The 24069-nt window shown below is 41.0% G+C and overlaps 1 protein-coding gene across 1 annotated transcript in view; it reads left to right on the top strand.

The window, feature by feature from the left end:
• Positions 1-9109: 9109 nt before the first annotated feature.
• The window catches only part of LOC124117731, a 60314-nt gene continuing 45354 nt past the window's right edge, over positions 9110-24069 (top strand). The window contains exons 1-2 of the mRNA XM_048394488.1: positions 9110-9236; positions 19624-23127. Of these exons, the coding sequence (XP_048250445.1) occupies positions 20047-23127 (3081 nt within the window). The 5' untranslated portion in view covers positions 9110-9236; positions 19624-20046. The remainder of the gene's footprint in view (positions 9237-19623; positions 23128-24069) is intronic.

Below are 24069 nucleotides of genomic sequence, written 5' to 3'. Positions count from 1 at the left end.
TAAGCTGACACACCGTGATATAACTGGAATACTGTTAAAAGCGGCATTAAACCCAACTCACTCACTCACTCAACAGCAACAGTTTGCATGTATCAAGTGTAATACGTTCCATGCTTCTGACTCCTAATCATGGCCTCAGTTTTCTGGGATTCCAAAGGAATCCTTCTGATGGACTTCCTACCGAAATGCCAGACCATTAATGGTCAGTACTAGGCTAATCTGCATAGAATTGAAGGCTAATTGTTATATTCAGCAACCAGTTCCATCAACACAATCCATCACAGATGGGCTCAGAACATTTTGGCCTGCCCTCATATGTATATATAGCACAGGGCGACATTATATGCCATGAAAAGGTGCAGGGCAATATTTGCAAATACATTGAGCAGGGTAAAATATGCAATATTTTTTAATTTTTAATTTGGAGATATTATGATATCTTGCACTACATTATATGAAGATTGTTCCTGCATGGTGAACTGTTTTTTTGTGATGTTTGTTTGCTTGTTTAGTGTTGCATTCAGCAATGTTTCATTTACCTGGACTATGATTGATACAGCTGTATTGACCATGTTGATACTGCTGTATTGACCATGTTGATGCTGCTGTATTGACTATGTTGATAGTGCTGTATTGACCATGTTGACACTGCTGTATTGACCATGTTGACACTGCTGTATTGACTATGTTGATACTGCTGTATTGACCATATTGATGCTGCTGTATTGACTATGTTGATACTGCTGTATTGACCATTTTGATGCTGCTGTATTGACTATGTTGATAATTCTGTATTGACCATGTTGATACTGCTGTATTGACCATGTTGATACTGCTGTTTGACTATGTTGATACTGCTGTATTGACCATGTTGATACTGCTGTTTGACTATGTTGATACTGCTGTATTGAACATGTTCATAGTGCTATATTGACCATGTTGATAGTGCTGTATTGACCATGTTGATACTGCTGTATTTACCATGATGATAGTGCTGTATTGACAAAGTTCATACTGATGTATTGACCATGTTGAAAGGTTCATTTTGTAATTTACCTGAATAAGATCAACTCGAAATATTTAGAGAATAATCAACAAGCTACATGGCATCCAATGACGTCACAAAAACAATCTGTGTGATGTCATATCGCTCAACTGACCAAACAACATCATCAATTTATAAAATGCAAATGAGCCTGTGTCAATCTTTCTACGTTTATGGATAATATTACCTTGTTTTGACTGGCACTATCAAAGCCTTACAGTCACATCCGTTTTTTGTTTCTTAGAATGAGTGAGTTTGCTTTAACACTGCTATTCAGGTTATATCAGGGCGTCACGGATTAGATAATGTATGTCAGGAAAACGATTGTCTACACCAATATCTGTTTTGAAAGCATGTGAACTGGCTCACTGACTGCATACAGTGAATACGTGGAGCATATTTAATCAACATATATGTGAGGAATTTGAACAGTGGTTGATAACATAAATCATATTGACAGCTCATATTGTGTGTCATGTTTAATTGTAACTGTACATGACAATCTTGCATTCCTATTACACTCTACAATGTGGGTACAATAAAAATGGAATTTAGTGTGTTGTTGGTGTATTTCTATACCCAAAACTAAGGGTTTGCTGTTTTATCGGTATATCGGTAAAATGAGGTTCATTCTTTCCACAATACATATCACAATGTCATTTTTTCATGCTTGATATATCGGGTGATTTTTATCATGTGTTTAAAGTTATGTACTTGTCAAATGCCTTCCTGTGCATCCGGGGCCCCAAGATGGCTGCGTATTTATCATGTTTATTGACAGAGTAGACATTATATTGTACCAGCATCTTGTTTTGTTCCATTTATGAACTTCAATTCATACCTTAATGTATCAGACTGCTTCTGAATTCAAAATTTAGAATAATACCATATATCATGATAGGTATCGCAATATTGTGAAACACTTTAAACCTCTAATACCCATCGGGGGCACGGGTGGCCCAGTCGTCTAAAGCGCCGCGATTCGCTGTGCAGAGTTGCGTCCCTTGGGCACGCCAGAAACCTATGATTGTGGGTTCGAATCCCGGTTCGCCCCGATTATGTTTCTAGGTTTGTCAGCACCATACCCGTGCTCATGGGTTTCACCGAAGTGGTAAACGTACCAAACCTGCATCACCTCGGGCTTTCCTCCCACGTTAAGCTGACACGCCGCGACATAACTGGAATACTGTTAAAAGCGGCGTTAAACCAAACTCACTCACACTCTAATACCCATCCCTACCTAAGACACACTTTGAGGATGCTTATGTCCCTGTTAATTGTTAGCTCAATGGGACAAAGACATTCCAATGTCAAAGGAATTTAACCACCGGGGTAATAGATGGTCGCCTATGGATTAGGGGTCAGTTTTGATGGTCAAATTGGTAAATGATTACCATGTCAATGTTTATATGACAATGGCTATCAAATACAGATCTTGTTTGATTTCTGGATGATAAATTGGACAGAATAAAAATCAAATTTCAATCAAATTTTAGTTGTATGCGATTCATGTTAGATTTGACGTTCAACCATCAGTCAGTACAAATACAGTGAAAGACAAGGGTTGCATGGAAATTATGAGAAATAGCTTATCATTCATATTGACTTCCAACACATATTGATTGGTTTGATCTGGTCAAATGTTATTTAGAAACATTACGGTCAGGTTCAACAGCTTGCTAGATAATTCAGTTTGAACAAAACCATAGGTCACTTGCATGCAAAAAAATGAAATAGCTCTCAATATATCAGTGGATGGAAAAACAAAATTGAACCAATTACCATATGTAAGCGGGCAAACAGGTTACATTATATACAGACAACCATGACATAGCTTTAATGTTGGTGACCCCAGCATGCAACTTACTCACTCCCTCAATCACTCACTCACTCACTCACTCACTCACTCACTCACTCGATCACTCGATCACTCACTTACTCACTCAGACATTTGTGACTTTCATTGCCCCAAGCAGTGCATGTGTTCCCTGCATTCACACACCTGGACATTCACACACTCTCTGAGAGGATGTGAATGTCCAGGTGTATCAGAGAGGATGTGAATGTCCAGGTGTATCAGAGGGGATGTGAATGTCCAGGTATATCAGAGAGGATGTGAATGTCCAGGTGTATCAGAGGGGATGTGAATGTCCAGGTGTATCAGAGAGGATGTGAATGTCCAGGTGTATCAGAGGGGATGTGAATGTCCAGGTATATCAGAGAGGTTGTGAATGTCCAGGTGTATCAGAGAGGTTGTGAATGTCCAGGTGTATCAGAGAGGTTGTGAAGGTCCAGGTGTATCAGAGAGGGTGTGAATGTCCAGGTATATCAGAGAGGATGTGAATGTCCAGGTGTATCAGAGAGGGTGTGAATGTCCAGGTGTTTCAGAGAGGATGTGAATGTCCAGGTATATCAGAGAGGACGTGAATTTCCAGGTAGGTGAGAGGGGGTGTGAATGTCCAGGTGTGTCAGACAGGGTGAGAATGTCCAGGTGTATCAGAAAGGATGTGAATGTCCAGGTATATCAGAGAGGTTGTGAATGTCCAGGTGTATCAGAGAGGGTGTGAATGTCCAGGTGTTTCAGAGAGGATGTGAATGTCCAGGTATATCAGAGAGGATGTGAATATCGAGGTGTGTCAGACAGGATCTGAATGTCCAGGTGTTTCAGAGAGGATATGAATGTCCAGGTATATCAGAGAGGATATGAATGTCCAGGTGTTTCAGACAGGATGTGAATGTCCAGGTATATCAGAGAGGGTGTGAATGTCCAGGTGTATCAGGCATGATGTGAATGTCCAGGTATATCAGAGAGGGTGTGAATGTCCAGGTGTATCAGATAGGTGTGAATGTCCAGGTGCATCAGAGGGGATGTTAATGTCCAGGTGTATCAGAGGGGATGTGAATGTCCAGGTATATCAGAGAGGGTATGAATGTCCTGGTGTGTCAGAGAGGGTGTGAATGTCCAGGTATATCAGAGAGGGTGTGAATGTCCAGGTGTATCAGAGAGGGTGTGAATGTCCAGGTATATCAGAGAGGATGTGAATGTCAAGGTGTATCAGAGAGGGTGTGAATGTCCAGGTGTATCAGAGAGGGTGTGAATGTCCAGGTGTATCAAAGAGGATGTGAATGTCCAGGTATATCAGAGAGGGTATGAATGTCCAGGTGTATCAGAGAGGGTGTGAATGTCCAGGTGTATCAGAGAGGATGTGAATGTCCAGATGTATCAGAGAGGGTGTGAATGTCCAGGTATATCAGAGAGGTTGTGAATGTCCAGGTGTATTAGAGAGGGTGCGAATGTCCAGGTGTGTCAGAGAGGATGTGAATGTCCAGGTGTGTCAGAGAGGGTGTGAATGTCCAGGTGTGTCAGAGAGGGTGTGAATGTCCAGGTGTGTCAGAGAGGTTGTGAATGTCCAGCCGTATCAGATAGGGTGTTAATATCCAGGTGATTCGGAGAGGGTGTGAATGTCTCGGTATATCAGGGAGGTTGTGAATGTCCTAGAGGCAGAGAGGGTGTGAATCTCCAGGTGTGTCGGAGAGGTTGTGAATGCCCAGGTGTATCAGAGACGATATGAATGTCCAGGTGTGTCAGAGAGGGTGTGGATGTCCAGGTGTGTTGGAGAGGGTGTGAATGTCCAGGTGTATCAGAGAAGAGGTGAATGTCCAGGTGTATCAGAGAGGATGTGAATGTCAAGGTGTATCAGAGAAGGTGTGAATGTCCAGGTATGTGAGAGGGGATGTGAATGTCCAGGTATATCAGAGAGGGTATGAATGTCCAGGTGTATCAGAGAGGGTGTGAATGTCCAGATGTATCAGAGAGGATGTGAATGTCCAGGTATATCAGGGAGGGTATGAATGTCCAGGTGTATCAGAGAGGATGTGAATGTCCAGGTGTGTCAGAGAGGGTGTGAATGTCCAGGTGTGTCAGAGAGGGTGTGAATGTCCAGGTGTGTCAGAGAGGTTGTGAATGTCCAGCCGTATCAGATAGGGTGTTAATATCCAGGTGATTCGGAGAGGATGTGAATGTCCTAGAGGCAGAGAGGGTGTGAATGTCCAGGTGTATCAGAGAGGATGTGAATGTCCAGGTGTATCAGAGAAGAGGTGAATGTCCAGGTGTATCAGAGAGGGTGTGAATGTCTAGGTGTATCAGAGAAGGTGTGAATGTCCAGGTATGTGAGAGGGGATGTGAATGTCCAGGTGTGTCAGAGAGGGTGTGAATGGCCAGGTATATCCGAGACAGGATGTGAATGTCCAGGTGTATCAGAGACAGGATGTGAATGTCAAGGGGTATCAGAGAGGATGTGAATGTCCAGGTATATCATAGAGGATGTGAATGTCAAGGTGTATCAGAGAGGGTGTGAATGTCAAGATGTAGCAGAGAGGATGTAAATGTCCAGGGTATCAGATGGGATGTGAATGTCAAGGTGTATCAGAGAAGGTGTGAATGTCCAGGTATGTGAGAGGGGATGTGAATGTCCAGGTGTGTCAGACAAGGTGTGAATTGCCAGGTGTATCAGAAAGGGTGTGAATGTCCAGGTGTATCAGAAAGAGTGTGAATGTACTAGAGGCAGAGAGGGTGTGAATGTCCAGGTGTATCAGAGAGGATGTGGATGTCCAGGTGTATCAGAGGGGACGTGAATGTCCAGGTATATCAGAGAGGTTGTGAATGTCCTAGAGGCAGAGAGGGTGTGAATGTCCAGGTGTATCAGAGAGGATGTGAATGTCCAGGTGTATCAGAGAGGGTGTGAATGTCCAGATGTATCAGAGAGGATGTGAATGTCCAGGTGTATCAGAGACAGGATGTGAATGTCAAGGTGTATCAGATAATGTGTGAATGTCCAGGTGTATCAGAGAGGGTGAGAATATCCAGGTATATCAGATAGGATGTGAATGTCCAGGTGTATCAGAGAGTATGTGAATGTCCAGGGTATCAGATGGGATGTGAATGTCAAGGTGTGTTCAGAGAGGGTGTGAATATCCAGGTGTATCAGAGAGGCTGTGAGTGTCCAGATGTGTCAGAGAGGGTGTGAATGTCCAGGATTATCATAGTGTTGTGAATATGCAGGTGTATTAGAGAGGGTGTGAATATCGAGGTCTGTCAGAGAGGCTGTGCATTTCCATTTGTAACAGAGAGAGTGTGAATGTCAAGGTGAATCAGAGAGGGCATGAGTTTGTTTGTTGTTTGAGTTCGTTATAACCGTTGTTTACTGCATGTGTGTGTGTGTGTGTGTGAGTGTGTGTGTGTGTGTGTGTGTGTGTGTGTGTGCGTGCGTGCGTGCGTGTGCGTGTGCGTTTATTCCTAATGACATATAATACTTATAATAAAATATTTATTCATAATATATATATATTTGGAAAGCTTATTTGTATTCTTATTATATGATATTTACGATACGGAAACAAGAGGGTAATACTCTTGTTATCATATTTTGTAATTCTGACATTAATTGATGTTTAAGACGTAATTTACTCAACGAAGTAGCTTCGGAAACCTTGTGTGAATACAATGATTGAGTGAACTGCCCCATGTATCAAATAGTGCCAAATGATTTGCAGCCAGCTAGGTTTGTCAAGACTCGCCCACGTCATGAAACCCCTTTCCACACTAATCGGAAACGACAGTCAACATTTCATTTGGAAAGAAGACATTGCATCTGTGAATGAAGCTGGAAAGCCGTTCATATACTTGGTGACTTCACTAGCAGTGTTATCGGATTATGATACCAAAACTTTATGAGACTGGTTCATCTCATTAATATCTGCTACTATATAATAAAGTGATCTATCCTTAGGCCAAGAAATGTAAACAATGTTTTCATAAAATAACATATAGATCTGAAAATTACACACCCTTTGTTTGTTTGTTTGTTGTTTAACGCCGAAGTCAGCAATATTCCAGCTATATGACGGCAGTCTGTGAATAATCGAGTCTGGATCAGACAATCCAGTTATTGACATCGTGAGCATCGATCCACGCAATTGGGATACGTTGACATGCATCAACCAGGTCTGCGAGCCTGACCACCCGATCCCGTTAGTCGCCCTTACCGCAAGCATGGGTTGCTGAAGACCTATTCTAACCCGGATCTTCACGGGTCACACACACACACACACACACACACACACGCGCGCGCGCGCATAAATTATATATACCAACGTTTCAGATAACCAACTGTAAATCGGGTACCGGTTTCGTTTTTCTTTTCGTTAACGCCGTACACAGCAAGTTAATGGACTCTTGACCACACGAACCAGGGACTGATCAACGGCTCATGGCGACGGGTACAAAGACACGCAAAAATAGCAGCTACAAGACATGTTGTCACACCATGGCCATGCAGGATACTACAGTAAACTACGGTTATAACGAACTCAGAGGGACCACTAATTTTAGTTCGTTATAACCGTAGTGCGTTATAAGCATATATACAGCATAACTACAGCAAATAGTCGTGACAAAAAAGTAAGTTCGTTACATCCGTCAGTTCGTTATAAGCGTGTTCGTCAAAACGTTGTTTACTGTATATAAAAGGATGTTATACTGCATGGCACTAAGCAGAACTAAAGGGAATAGCAACAGACCTACACAGGCCCAAACTGAAAAAAAACACACCAAAAAACCTTAATCCTTACAGACTTACTGTGTGGGCTCCAGGCAATAAAAACTAAAAACACAGCAATAAAAACGTCCAAGGCTAATACTTCAGATACTTAAAAGCGCTAACAATCTCATCGAACATGGCAAAGAGATAGAGCTGATATGGATCCCTTCCAACGCTGGTGGGTATGGCAACGAACACGCCGACAAATCAGCACTAAAATTAGAGGAAATAAGCGTTTAACTTACCAATATCTAAAAAAGAAATTTAAAATATCACTAAGGATAAAATCTTCCAAAAGTGGCACATCAAATATCAGAAATCAAACTGCAAATTAAAACACTTGCTACAAAAGTCACTCAAAAAAATAATCTATCACAGAACCACGGACGTATATACAATACGTCTTTGACAGAAGCAAAAGAATTGATAGGGCAATAACCAAACTTCAAACAGGCCCCACTAAATTGAACTCACACCTACACCATATAAATATTAAAAAGAAAAAACCCATCAAACTGGTCAATGCCCACATTGTTACCTAACAGAAACACACGAACACTTGTTACAACATTGCACACACTACCAACAACCAGAGACCATAATAGATCTATTATATGGTCTCTGCAACAACATAGACCAACACTTAAAACTACACTAAACCACAACAACCAGTTGACACTTCCAAATCTTCTAAATCCATTAAATAACTTACAAACAAATAAGGCACTAGGTATAAATATCTTATCAAAACAGGTCTACTCGGTCGCATCTAAAATAATCCAACAATCAGATGAATCTACAAATAAAAAAATCCTAAATCTATAAACACTGAAAACCACACAAACTCCCCTAGTCCGCCAACCTTTTGGTATGGCATCTTTCAAAATTCCAAAATTTCCACCAAAAATGATTAAGCAACCCTAAAACCCCTTCTGGTTACCTCCGTTTCGAAAATCCCCCTTTCGACCACCTCACGAAATGGCCTGGCGGGCCCGTGTGCGAAAAATGCTCATGTCGGAAAGCGCACGTTAAATCTCCAACAGTAAGTTCGCCTGACCCTGGGTGTGACAATATATCTTGTAGCTGCTATTTTTGCGTTACAAGCCCCTGTGCAGGCAATCAACCAAGTCACCGAGACTGACCTCCCAATGTGTCGTTCGGAGGCTATAGGTTTATGTTCTTGGACCATCAGTTAAAGTATGAGTCGTGTGGAAATAGAAGCTCAAAGCGTGTACAATTTAGAGAATTTGGTAAGTGATTCAGTGGTCTTGACAACCCTGGTCATTTTCTAAGAGAAACGATGTTCCCGCGATGCGAGCATATCGTCCAAACACGACTTAGGGGATTCCCCTTACATTCGGAGTGGCGAAATATGACACAGTTATTACTGTAAACAAAATCGTGAAAGTGCCCGATTTGTTCCGAATGTCGTTTTCGCAATTAACGTGCGCATATGTGTTGCGCAGTTCATCATGGCGGCCAGTACAAACTGAGAGACATGTCAGCACAAGTTTCCTGTTGTATTTGACGGGAGCTTCGGGATATATTCGGTGTCAAGTTTTCATCCCACTGTTGTGATAAGACGATTGAAGGTGAGATAGATTAAATTTGAGGATACTGTTCATTGAGACGGTTGAATCAACTGAAGTCAGGAATGGTTCCTGGAATTATTCTTAGAGTTGCAGATCGGCGTTCTTCAACTTGCGTGTCACTTCCAATGTAGTGTGACTGTTGGCAGATTTCGCACGAGTCTCGTGACGAGACGTTGACATTTATGCCATCGGGATGTTGTTTTTTCTGTGATTATAAATTCGTCACTTTTTTGCAATATGAAAATGATAAATGTCAGTTCGCGGTTAATGAGTAGTGGTTACCATGTTACTAAATTAGTAATCTGCATATCAGCAATCAAAAGTATCTATATTGATTGATAATATACAATTCGATCATAGTGACTCAAAACTGCCACTTGTGATTTAGCCTTACCATTTTAATAGTAATTATTTAATATGATTATTTTCAGTACAGACATTTGTTCTGGTGATATTTTCTGCTTTGATATTTTAACCAAGGGACCCCTATTTGTTAACATAAGGTTGTCCTTAGTATAAACACTGAGCTTGCTGCTATTAGATCTTGGAACCCTCTTAAGCTTTTAACGTTTGATTTATGACAAGGATCCCTTGAAATTCTACCATGTTCAGTTTCAATACATCTGATTTAGCCATTTTTACCTTGTTTTAATAATATGAAGTAAGGTTTCAAATCTGTGTATTTTCTAGGACATGGTCTGATTGTCATCCAAGATGTCCTCATGGGCGCCGGATACAGCTTTTTTTGAAAAGGGGGGGTGCATCTGTATCCGCCCATGGTCCTTAACATTTTCCTTCCAATTTAGCTATGAATGCCCCATCTAAAGTTCATAAAATCTAGAGCAAAATGACTGTAACAAATGTAATTCTATTATCAAAGCTTACTTGACGGAATATAGTCATGTCGTGGCTAAAGTCACAGCCATGGATGGTGCAGTTATGCTTCAAGTGAAATTATGTTAGCAAGTAAATCATGTAAATAGTCATCAATTATATATCAAAGGTTGGTCAGTGGTAGCTATGGTTAGTTTTCTTGTGCTGATTGTGAGATATATTCATGAAATAGTCGGATTGTTTTTTTGTTGATCCAACAATCCAAATTCTAAAACTATTTTCTTGAGAATAAATTAAAACTTTTTTGTTAATCTTGTGGTTTATCATGGTTAGAGAATGGTTTACATAGTTGTTGATGATGATGATGTTGTAGATTTAACGAGTGCTACCGGTGTTACAGGGCGGTCGAGTAGCCTAGGGGTTAAAGCGTTCACTTGTCACGCTGAAGACCCTGGTTCGATTCCCGACATTGGTACAATGTGTGAAGCCCATTTCTGGTGTCCCCGCCGTGTTATTGCTGGAATATTGCTAAACCATACTCACTCACTCACTCAGGTGTTACATAGTTACCATATTCTTAGTAAAAATCTTAAATGTTTCGATTGTTTCTTCTAGTTTGACAAGTTGATGAATACATTAACCTTTAGTCTATAGTGCTACTGCCAGTTTCTAACCTCAGTCAGTATATTGATTTATGTACAGGATATACGATTATATTGTCACTGTGTAAAACAATCAACTCACACCTTGCCAGTGATAGAAATGTTTATCAAGCTGTCAGTCATGTTATTTACAAGCAGACCTTTATGGTTCCTTCCCTGTCACCACAGGTTGTGCAGTCTGCCATAACAAAATACACAGGAGATTCAGGATATACTCTTGACTTTGGTCACTGTTTATCAATGATGCAAGACACCCTTCCAAAACCAGCACACACAATTACGTTTTTAATTCTACACCTTAATTGACCTCATGCATAATTACTGAATATCCTTAGTGTTGACTATTTTCTTTTGGGTCATAGAACATGTACGAGTAGACGTTAAAACGTACAATTTTTGTCAAAGTTTAATGTTAAAAGATATGTAAGATTTGTTTGGACACCAATCAAGATTACCATGTAATAGATAGTAGATAACTGGTCGATTATGATACAGTAAAACGACAGTAACCTTATCATGCTTAAGGTTTGTAAAATATATAGATTGGACATGCTTCCAAATACCAGTAGCTCACCTCATCACATGTTGTTCCTGTCAGTTAGTTTCCCATTATTTTGCATGATTCGGACCCGTGAAGATCCGGGGTAGAATAGGTCTTCAAGAACCCATGCTTGTCATAAAAGGTGACTATGCTTGTTGTAAGAGACGACTAACGGGATCGGCTGGTCAGGCTCGCTGACTTGGTTGATGCATGTCATTGATCCCAATTGCATGGATTGATGTTCATGATATTAATCACTGGACTGTCTGGTCCAGACTTGATTATTTTCAGACCGCCGTCATATAGCTGGAATATTGCTGAGTTTGGCATTAAACAACAAACAAAACAAAACTTGATTCTAAATTTGAAAGACCAAAATTTTGTGCATGCATGCATGTGTTTTTATTCACTGTACTTTTGTCCAGTAAGATCAGTTCATATTAGTATTTATCTCAGTGTGTGTAAAATTTACTGTAAACATGGTAAATAGGGCCAAGATTCAGACTAACGTAGTCAGTAGCCGTGAATGGTTTGGCACAGACAAGAGTACACATGATTGATAACACAGAGCACCAGATACAGTCTTGAGCAATTGAGTTTTCACTCCAGGGTTCCTATTATAATTGGGTTATTACATTTTTCAATGGGTAACCAATATTTTTTCACTCCTCTATTCATCACTCTATTGGTTTTTTTCCAAAATTTGTGAACATTTCAAGATTTAAACAAAATTAAATAATGTTTTAGATGTATATAACTGTTCTCAATATATAGGCTTAACTTGGAAAGTAAATTAGCTCGTAATTGTGTTGCGGAAATTAGCTCCGTTGTACGCATGCTGAAAAAGCTTCATTGGGTATTTACGCATGCTGTTTTTATACATTTGAGTTTTTCATATAATGCATGACTTTCTGCACGCAAGTTAATTGAAAATAATTGGGTTTTGAATATTTTTGGGGGGTATTTTACGCAAATAAGCAGCTTTTCTGTAGCTCTGGATACATATATAAATTGCATTCATGATTATTTATTTCAGCTGTCTACATTAACATCTAAACATGCTAAAGAAAACAGTTATATATAAACATGATAAATAAACAATGAACTTGAGCCTAGACCATTCAACTATATTATTAATTTAGCCTGTCCCAATCAACATGTGTCAGTGTTCATAATTACAAGTCTAGCGTGTTGCTATATTCCTGTTAAAGACAGCACATGGAAATATATGTCCCAGTCATCATGTCTCAGTCAACAAGGTCTCTATGTCTGCCAGCCCTTGTGCAAACACACAGGTCAATTTCAGTTGATAAGCACAAGCTGGGATTGGTCATCAGGTTGGTCATTGTACTGCGCACAAAAGATCTAATTGACCAGTTACCTGTGTTAATAACACACTTTGCCTGACTGCTTGCCAAACAGTTGTAAACTAATATATGCTTTGGCTGCGTTTCAAGTCTTCTGTTCCTGATTTTGATTTGTTTGGAGGAAGCTTGCAGGAATCATAGGTCTATATATGTATTGATGCTCTAGGTATGTTGAAAACAACTGTAATATATGTATAGTCATGTGATCACAGAAAAGAGCATATTACATTTCTCTGACTTAGGTTTGTTTTACTTAAACATTTGTGCAACCTATAACTTGAAAACTACGGAATGGATTCTTAGAAAATATGAATTTTTTCATGTGTTGAACATAGAATTTTTTGTAATTCATCATTTGTGCAACCTGTAACTTGAAAACTACTTCATGAATTTTGTCTATTTGGGGGTACAGTTTCTATACCAATTAGGAGAGGTGTACTGCAAAGTTTGATTTTCTGAGAAAATATTACATTTTTCATGTTTTGAAGTTGAACTTAGAAATATGTTGGAGTCGAAGTCAGGGGTATTCCTTGTTTCTATAGTAGCAGGGGGGCACAGATGGCCCAGTCATCTAGGGCTCAACAAATTTGCCGCAATTTGCTGTGTCCCTTGCGCATGCCAGAAACCTTTGGTGGTTCAAATCCCGGTTCTTCCCAATGGTGTTTGTAGGTTTGTCAGCACCGTACCTGTGCTTGTGGATTTCGTCAAAGTGATACATGTTTGAGACCTGCACAGCATTAACAATTGGCACTTGTCCTATAGTCCTTGCCAAACTGCCCAATAGTTAAGGTATCCAAGGTACTCACTAACTCACTGTATGCAGGGATTATCTAGGATGCTAGACTATGTGCCTTTGGCAGGCAAATTTTGGGAAAAATCATGATATTATTTGAAAGTGGTTATTTTAATGTTTTATCTTTGTAAATTCTTAGGAATTGGGAATTTTTTTAATTGTAATTGGGAATTTTTATGTCATTTTCTGCAGACCTGGGGCCGAATATCAGCCTCTGAGCAGGTCTATATAAATCCCCCCTATGATAGCAAAAGATTATGATCTCATAACTGGCCTCATACAATATGTACAATGTCTTTTATTGAACGTATCAGTCATAGCCAGCGTAGCTGAAGGAGTTGTGTAGCACTATAAATTATATAGAAATGTACCCCAGGTACACTGATAGTGTAGCGTAGATGTTAACTACTGACGTTCATGTTGTCATTGATCAGCTGTCAACAGGCCATGGATACTTCCAATACATCAATACATGCACTTTGATCAGTCGTTACACTCCCAGTCCCAGTCTTTGGATCTGCTGATGTTTGTCACACCCTGCCAGCCCGTTTGTGTTTACATGGAAGAAGAGCAACAATCTGGGACAAATATGACTGAAGAGCAGGACTGTGACACACAGTACAGGATAGGCTGATAGTCAACCCTAGTCCGCAGCAAATGTCATAGTCTGTCTTACAGACCCTGATACAAATATATTTAAAAAATTAGCCCATGCAAGTCTATAATGTTTGGCAAGTCTAGATTACTGCAAATGAAGAGGGTCACTGGGCTCCCTTTTATTATATTTTTATTAAGATAACTGAACAACTGTTTTTTCTGTACGATATGTTCATTTCAGAGACTAGATGTTAGTCTAAAATGTCAGTAAAAATTCCCAAATTGGAATTACAAATTCATACTTCGTGTAAATAAAGTTATAACAAATGTTATGGCATTGTAGAGGTGACTTATCCTTGTACCAATAACGAATTTGAGACCTCAGTCTTTAAAAACGATTAAAATGATTAAAATCCAACTTTGGAACAAATTTATTTCTTCCCAAATTGCTTGCCAAGGAGACTTAGTTTGGAATCCTAGAATCCCTAGGATATTGACACTGTGACAGTGTTGGCTTATAAAACAAGTGTCAGGGCAGCAGTAGTCTCCATATACTTTTCCATATGTATGTGAAAGAGTGCTGTGATCGGCAGTTTGATCTCCAACATACCTAAGTGGACTTAGACAGTCTGACTTGAGGTAAGCAATAGCCCAGTGCTTGAGATCTGCTGTGTTACAGATTACAGCCAGACCTGTTAACATAAATCTGCTGTAAGGAATATTAAATAGCTTATTTCAAACATAGCGCTGTCAAGGTAATGTGTTTATACAATAGATTAAATGAGTGGATTAAAAATTGTCTGCAGTGAGACATTTAGTTTTTTTATGTACTCTCGGACTAGCAGACTGACTAATTTTGAACCCGGAATGCAAAAGTTGCTCTAGATTAATCATGTTCATATATCATGATATATGTGCCTCATTATTCTGACAGACCCGTGAAGATTCCGGGGTAGAATAGGTCTTCAGCAACCCATACTTGCCGTAAAAGGCGACTATGCTTGTCATAAAAGGCGACTAACGGGTGGTCAGGCTCGCTGACTTGGTTGATACATGTCATTGATCCCAATGGCGTGGATTGATGCTCATGATGTTAATCACTGGATTGTCTGGTCCAGACTCGATTATTTTACAGACCGCCGTCATATAGCTGGAATATTGCTGAGTGAGGCATTAAACAACAAACAAAACAAACATTATTCTGACAACATGGTCGACAATAAAATGCTTGTATGTAAGGCAGCATTAGAAATTGGCACTACTCCTGTAGTCCTTGCCAAACTGCCCAATAGTTAAGGTATCATAAGGACTAGTAGAAATATGGCAATTTTAAGGGTTTTGCTATATTTAATCATTATAAGGACTAGTGGACTAAATATGTTAGTTTCTATCCCTGTAAGGCCTATATAGCTGGTATATTCTCTCATCTGACTTCGCATGCTCAAGTAGCCATGAGACGGCTGTGTGTTGAAATGAAATTGAATTGTATATCACATTATACCACCATATCAACTGGATATTGCTCTGTAATATACCCGGCAACCCCATAGACAGATGACCTCATAAACTGTGGTGTGTTCAATATTCATTGTGAGATCACCCTACCGTATATTGGTAATGATGTTTAACATAGCGTACATGTATACTTAGTGTGTGGCAACTCTGTGACATTGTGGAATGTTAACATGGCTCTCTCACTTACTCTGGCACATCCAGACTTGGTCTCCGCGTTCCGATCTGATCCTTTGCATACAGTGGGGTTACAGATTAGGTCTTCTTGGGACAAGTTGGTGTGAATGTTGATGTGCTGTCCGGGTTGGAAATTAATTTTTATTTTCACTAATTGCCTCCAGTCCTGGGCCCACTTGCACAAAGTGATCTTAGCGCTAAGATGATCTTAACCCCAATACTTTAACATAGGCTTACGATAGTCTTAGCGCTAACATGGTGCTAAGATCGCTTTGTGCAAGTGGGCCCTGTAGTCCTTGGGTATCTTAATGTCATTCTACTGTTTGAGCACTCCATTATTTTTAGGGACTGGAGAGTTGATTGTGTTCTCTGCCGCTGTTTCACGTGCTCTGTCACAAGCCGATATTTATGATGCATATATTATGACTCTTTAGAATGTTTTGTCAAAGTGTAAGAGTAGAGATGTGTTTTTAAGTAGGGGAATATCCTTGTAACTCTCCAGTCCCTAAAAATAATTGGCCTCGGCTCCATTATGTTTTGTATTACATATGTGCAAGTCTACCATACATCTTATTTAATTTGATCCCCCAGAATAAAGATGCAGTTCTGGAATGATTTCAAGGTAGACTCTACAGGGTTAGAAACTAACAGTTTTTGTCCACTGGTCCTTATAATGATAACATATAGCAAAACCCCTAAAATGGGCCAATTTCTACTAGTCCTTAGGATACCTTTACTATTGGGCAGTTTGGTAAGGGCTACAGGACTAGTGCCAATTTCTAACCCATACTTGCCGTAAAAGGCGACTATGCTTGTCGTAAAAGGCGACTAACGGGATCGGGTGGTCAGGCTCGCTGTCTTGGTTGATACATGTCACCGATCCCAATTGCTTAGATCGATGCTCATGATGTCAATCACTGGATTGTCTGGTCCAGACTCGATTATTTTACAGACCGCCGTCATACAGCTGGAATACTGCTGAGTGCGGCGTTAAACAACAAACAAACAAACATAACGCTGTAGACATCACCCTATGCAGGTAAATCCTTATCAGTGATATTTATTTTCAATCCTCAGCTGTAATGCTAGTATTCAGTTCCAGATGGTTTGGTTCAAGACCATGGCTCAAGCCTGTGGGCTTACTTATGGTAAACCAGAATCCGGAGGATTGATCTGTTACCTAATCTACTTCATGATGCTATGTTTTTGTGTGAGGTGTGTCGGGGTACTAGTGTCTGATCTCCCAGTGCAGAAATAGCTCTTATAATACACGGTTTCATGTACATAATCCTCCTTTACATAATCTGAGGTAGTCGTCTTGCTTTCCTTAATCTGTCTGAGAAAATGACGGGTTTGGCTTATTTTATAATCCCCACGGTTGATGCCGAAATACAGATAAGCAGTAATGAAAGACTTTTGCAGCGTTAGAAATTGGCACTAGTCCTATAGTCCTTGTCAAACTCCGCAATAGTTAAAGTATCATAAGGACTAATAGAAATTTGCCATTTAAGCCAAGGGTTTTGCTTTATGTTATCATTATAAGGACTAGTAGACTAAAACTGTTTGTTTCTATCTCTGCTATTGACTGTCCCAGTCTGATAGCCACGGATCAGTAGCTGTGCCTGGGACACGTCTCAACAGCATTCTTTGACTTAAAGGAATCATTTATCAAAGAAAACAAACATAATGGATGTGTAATCATCGGCTGTAGGTAGGGTCGTACGTTTACATACAAGTGTATTCACGGTGTGTACACAGATATATCAGCTGCCACTGCCTTTTGTAGGGCATGAATTAAGTTTGACCTGACTGTGGAATGTGGTTGGATCCGAAACTCTATGCCTGGAGTATGTAGGAATTTGGTTTGACAGCCAGGACAGGTGTATTGGTGAGACATTGGATTGTAGGTAGATTGTGCCACCCTGACTATTACACCAGTTGGCCCTGTGATGGTGGGGATAGTGTCTGCACCAGGTAGGTAGGGGTTGGGGGTAGTGCTTGCTGTCAATAGGGGGGTCAGGGCTGGTGTATCGGGTGAGAGATAGACTGTGCCACCCTGACTATTACACCAGTTGGCCCTGTGATGGTGGGGATAGTGTCTGCACCAGGTAGGTAGGGGTTGGGGGTAGTGCTTGCTGTCAATAGGGGGGTCAGGGCAGGTGTATCGGGTGAGAGATAGATTGTGCCACCCTGACTATTACACCAGTTGGCCCTGTGATGGTGGGGATAGTGTCTGCACCAGGTAGGTAGGGGTTGGGGGTAGTGCTTGCTGTTAATAGGGGGGTCAGGGCTGGTGTATCGGGTGAGAGATAGATTGTGCCACCCTGACTATTACACCAGCTGGCCCTGTGATGGTTGGGATAGTGTCTGCACCAGGTAGGTAGGGGTTAGGGGTAGTGCTTGCTGTCAAAAGGGGGGTCAGGGCAGGTGTATCGGGTGAGAGATAGATTGTGCCACCCTGACTATTACACCAGTTGGCCCTGTGATGGTGGGGATAGTGTCTGCACCAGGTAGGTAGGGGTTGGGGGTAGTGCTTGCTGTCAATAGGGGGGTCAGGGCTGGTGTATCGGGTGAGAGATAGATTGTGCCACCCTGAGTTTACCTGATTGTGGGACTGAAGGATAAGGGCGTGGGGTGTGTACTGGCTGCCAAATCTAGACATTGGACCTGACAGCACATATTGCTGAAGCCAGGTCGAATATCTACAACACTATCGGTGTTGTCTCTATCCACATTGATCTATTGATCTAGATGTTCTAGGTTTAGCAGATATTTGCTGAAATGCTATTTTGTGTTTGTGGTTAAATTACTCTCTGAACATAAGAATTAATAGTTCATTAGTGGGTATGAGTCAGATGTTTTATAATGTTTGTCTTTGACTTGAATGGAATTGAATGCCATTGCCATGTTTCTTTTTCCCCAGGGCACCATCTTTGCAATCATGGTTTAGGTTACCATCACAGCGTGGGACTGACCACTTGATATTCTTGGGAGGGGGGCAGGGATATTTGTATTGAGACTTGATATGTTTCCAGCTTCAGCTAACTATGAGTATTTTTAAAAGAACACATCTTGCAACAATGTATTTATGTGGCTGACAATTTTTTTGTTTAATCAACAGTCTAAAGTATTTATTTTTTTCAAGCATTCCTGGGACATTTGTTTTTCTCACTAAAAAAGTAAAAATCACCCCACCCCTTGATCAACCAAATGAAACACATAACCATAATAAGAATACACATATGTAACAAAACACATCATTTTTTGTTAATTTTATTTATTGCCTGATCCATACCTTTAGCAAATAAATAATCATGATAATGTTACTTTGAAATTTTATTGTGTACATTTGACTGAATGACATACAATATGGTATAACCATGAACACATTCCATATTCCATTCATGTCAAGATTTGTTTGTAACAGTATAGTAGAGCATAGTGGTGATACTTGATGATTTTGGAATCTAACAGCCCCTCTATGAAATACAGGGTTCACTCTAGGAATTTTCTGAAATGGGCCCTTTATATGAAAATTTCAAATATTCCAGAGGTACGCCCATACAGCACAATGTTTAAATGGCCCATTGTATTTGAATATGTTGGCCTTATTTCAAATTTAGGGGCTAAAAGGACAAGGCCCCACCTTAGAATTATCCCTGGAAATAGATATTACCAACTATGACAAGTTCATATTACCACTGATTACTTGTATTACCTCTAAAAGATCATCCAGTAGATCATGTGGATAATCTATGCAGCTTATTATTCCAACAGTATACTCATCTCTACCTACTGTTATTCAGCTTTCATGGTATTGTAAGGTGTATATATTTCTTGTTTTACAATGGGTCCACAACAATAGCCCGTATCATATTCCAGTGTTATCTTGTATTGACTGCAGGTGCCCCCTGCTGCAGTGCTGGAGATGTATGGACACAGTCAAGCGTTGGAGGCAGCCTTACTTCAACACCTCCCCGTCTGTTGATTAGTCATGCCTGGTTGCCTGATGGTATCAAATATTCACAGGATGAGAGATTAGTGAACCAGAAGTTGTGACCCCTGGCAGGTGGCTGGCAGTGATATCAGTGGCTGGTGGTGATATCGGTGGCTGGTGGTGATATCGGTGCTGGCGATGGTATTGGTGGCTAGACATGTATTGATTCCAAGAAGCGGGAATCGAAGCTAGTCAATGATTTATGTGATTCTGTGAAGGAGCACCTTGTTGAGGGTGTTGATCATGGAGTGTGGGACTTGTGTACTGTCATACGGTAACTTGCTCTACATTTGACTGAATGGATGAAATGTCTTGAAACTTGGCGCTATAATGCAGTACACATATGAAAAGGAAAAGTTGTGGAAGTCTGTCCCGGCCAAGAAGAAATTGGGAAGCAGGCGGGCCAATGCTGCATTCAGGGAGGTGGAAGATGTGAAACGAAGGTTGGATTTTCATAATGACGATGAAGCATTGAGGTCTGAATTCGTCTCGAAGATCACTGACCTGAGAGGTCTGATTAGTCCCAGAAAATCAGCACGCTTTAATTCAAAGCCTAATTCTGGCCAGAGTAACAGAGCAAGAGCTGCTGAGGTTGTTTGCTGGTCTGCCTCAGTGAACGAGTTTGATGACTTACGGCATAATGACTACTATTCTGGGAGTAATGAGGACCTGGAGTCTAGAAAGGATTCTGGGCAAACACGAAGAGAGCGGAACTACTGTGTTGTGAACTACAGTAGTGATCCGGCAGATTTCGGTGTCGTCAGGATTGATGATGGTGATGATGATGATGATGATGAAGAAGAAGATGGGAAGGGAGTGGTGGAAGAAACGTTCCAGAGACACTCACAATCAAGACACAGAAATAAGGACAGTGAGGCAGATTCTATGCATGTCCGCCATCAGGAAAAACTGAATCTCAACAATGAATTCCAGAATGACTATCTTTTCAAAAGACCTAAATCAATTTTGGTGTCTCAGAAAATCTCAGAAAGAGACTTTGTTGATGAGGCTGATAAAAAAGTTCTGTTACACAGACTCGAGACTCGAGTCCGAGAGAAGCGTTTAAAGAAGCAGATCGCTGACATCAAGAACACATTGCAAGACCGAGTTTTGGACGACAGCTCAGTGTCCGCTGATTCCTACTCGTCACACGTGTCTGTTGATCAGGCTGTTAGAACTCTTGAAATACTCTCCGATGCCTTGAGGAAGTCTGACAGTTCACTGGGTAGGAAGTCAACAAGTCGTTATGGTAACAGAACAGGCATTTTAGGAGTTGGTGGTGGAGTGCGCAAGGATTACGGACAAGAATTTAACTCTGACCTCAGCCCTGAAGATACTGAAGAACTTCAGGAACAGAGAAGTGCTGGGAAGTCTTCAGGGAGTAAGAAACTGTCCAGTTCATTGCTGAGCAGCTCCTCAGTTCGGCCAGTGCAGACAAACGTGGAGTTGCAGAAGGATGTGTCAGGAAGTGATGGACTCATGTTAAGTCAGGTGTCAAATGGTCACGACATACAGGACAGAGTCAGCGACGTTCCTCAGGACAGACGGTCACTTAGGAGTCCTAAGTATTCTGACAGAGTAGTGGTGAGAAAAGACGTAGATGGGATCAGTTCTCGTTCCTCTATTAAACAGTCTAGAAAGACATTTGATTCTACAAGCAGTATTTATGACTTGCATCACCATGATGTGGAAGACTACCTCTCCAAGTCTGAAAGTCAGAGGTGTAGAAATGGCCATCAATTTAAACATGACAGACGAACATCACTTGATAATGGTAAACAGCAGACATCAAAGGAATACAATGATAACGCTATTGTTGGTGGTTCAGAGTTTTGTGAAAACTCACAGAAAGATGGAGTTGGAGATTCATATGATGATTCTGGTCCTGAAATTGGACCTCTTCATCTGGAAATGTCTCCTGACTCTGATGAAGGCCCTTTGACTCTGACTGAACTGGACTCTGATGCCAACTCTGATTGGATTCTGGAGAGCGGGACAGATTCCGGTCACAGATCTCGCCCACGTTCGTCTCATGGCCAGCGTATTTCAGGAAGAGTAACGTCTACAATTGAAGGAGCAAGGAGGCATCAACCAGTGCCAAATCATCATTCTGAAAGACACCTTTCTCGGGAACGTAGTCAGACAGGCCCTATAGCCAGGGAACAGAAAGGAGGGTCTTCTAAGGTACATTCAGATAAACATAGGGAACATCATGCAAGAAACAGACATGAGGAACACACAGTTTCCAGGACAGGTAATAGAATGGTTTCGCTTTCAAAGAGGGATAAAACAGATTGTAATCCGAGGAAAGGTGACAGAAAGATGATGAAAGACCCTTGTGTGGGTGATGCGGAGACTCTGACGTTAGCTGATGTGCAGCAGTTTCACAGAGAGGTGGATAAGAGACTCCAGGGATGTGAAGATAATGTAGGTGTTGATGGTGGTGGTGGTGGAGGGAAAGACCGAAAGGGAAGTAAGTCTTCACAAGGAAAGGGAGCTCAAAGGATTGTGCATGGGGAGAAGAAAACACTTATTCAGAATAAAAATTACAAGATGTTACCACCAAAACTACACAGGACGTCCTCAAGACCGAATTCACCATCCAAGCAGAAGGGGGTGTTGATTCCTGGGAGAATCAGCAGCCATGCTTCATCTCGAGTCCAGCTTCGGGACCGACCAGGCAACGGGCAGACCAACATGAAGGGTTCTTCTCATGGGCAAGGTGTGTCAGATCAAGCAAGGAAAAATGGAGTTACTTCTTCAATGCCCAACGCAATCCAAGTGTCAGCTGATATCACAATCCCTGACCTCCTCGGTGTGCGTATCACCAAAACCATCGCTCGACAGAAGGAAGGTCATCGGAAACTGGATGAAAGGGATTTTCCAGAGAAACGTAGACTAAACTTGTCCTTTGAAGATTCACTTGATGGAGGACACAATGTCCAGTGTGAAATTCAAGGTTATGAGCTTGACTTGAGAAAGGCGATCAAAGATCAAGGGTCACCAAGGACAGGTAACTCCAGAGACAGGTCAAATAATAGATATAATCAAAATTCAGGACATGTTGGGAATGGGATTGTTGGGAATGAGTCTGCCAATGAAGGGAAGGGATTCATGGAACCAAATGTGGATGACAGGCCTTCCTCACCAGGTCTTGGTTATTCTGGACAGATCAAGAGGAGCGGCATTCATGGCAAGGGGGAAGGTAATACAAGAAAAGGCTTTGCAATGCTAAACAACGAGTCAGTGAAAGAATCTTTTTTGTCCAACTGTGTGAACAAACTCGGAAGGATGAATGGAAACAGGATTGATGATTTTGAGCCGTCCGGGAAGAAGAAGGATCTGAGAGATGACCTCGGACCTGCATCAGTGTTTGAGCCTCCAGAGAGAGATACATCAACACCCATAAAAGTGAGTTGGTCTTTAGTCAGATTAGACATCTCAAGTCAAGGGAATTTGTTATCAGACCTTATTTACCAAGAACTGCTAATTCAGTCTGCAAACATTAGCCACTAATCTGAATCCTTAGCCGGTCTGTTAATAACTAGCTTGGCATGGATTGTTGCCCATGCTTTCAGTCACTGCCTCGTCCAGACTTGATTGTATACAGGTCACACATAGCTGGAATAGAGCTGACTGAACGTTTGACAATATTAACTCTAACCACGCTCACTCACCTTGAACATGATTTCAGTAGACGTTTCAGCATGTTCAGTAGATGTTTCAGTCGACGTTTCAGTAGAAATCACTGAACATATATGTATGACATAAGCTAGCATGAATAATCTGAGCTGGTTTTGAGACCAACCATTTTGTATTTTGTAAGGGGTGCCAGTGATTTTATATGAATAATAATTTGTTCCACAAAATCCTTGAACAATTAATTTAGTTTGCACACCCAAAAATCAATATTCAAGGGATGTCCTCGGAAATAATATGTTTTGGGTAAAATCAATAATTGTTTGGCTCTTTTCAAGGAAAGATTGTCTTGAAAATGTTGAAGCCTGTTCTGTTGTCTCTAAACACAATCCTGCTTTAGACATGTTAAAGCTTACATCATTGGGCTACCTCACACCTCTGTACTTACTGTGTGGGACCCTGGAAGATCCGGAGTAGAATAGGTCTTCAGCAACCCATGCTTGCTGTAAAAGGCGGATCGGGTGGTCAGGCTTGCTGACTTGGTTGATGCATGTCATCACATGGATCGATGCTCATGATGTCAATTACTGCATTGTCTGGTGCAGCCTCGATTATTTCCAGACCGCCGTCATATAGCTGGAATATTGCTGAGTGCGTCATCAAACAACAAACAAACAAAACTTGCTGTGTGGAGCTGATGTGTGGTTAGTGTCT

The sequence above is a fragment of the Haliotis rufescens genome, unplaced genomic scaffold, assembly GCF_023055435.1.
Source record: "Haliotis rufescens isolate VD_foot unplaced genomic scaffold, xgHalRufe1.0.p SCAF_13, whole genome shotgun sequence".
Lineage (NCBI taxonomy): Eukaryota > Metazoa > Mollusca > Gastropoda > Lepetellida > Haliotidae > Haliotis > Haliotis rufescens.
The sequence above is the reverse complement of the archived record's forward strand: the minus strand, read 5'-3'. Positions and strand labels throughout refer to the sequence as shown.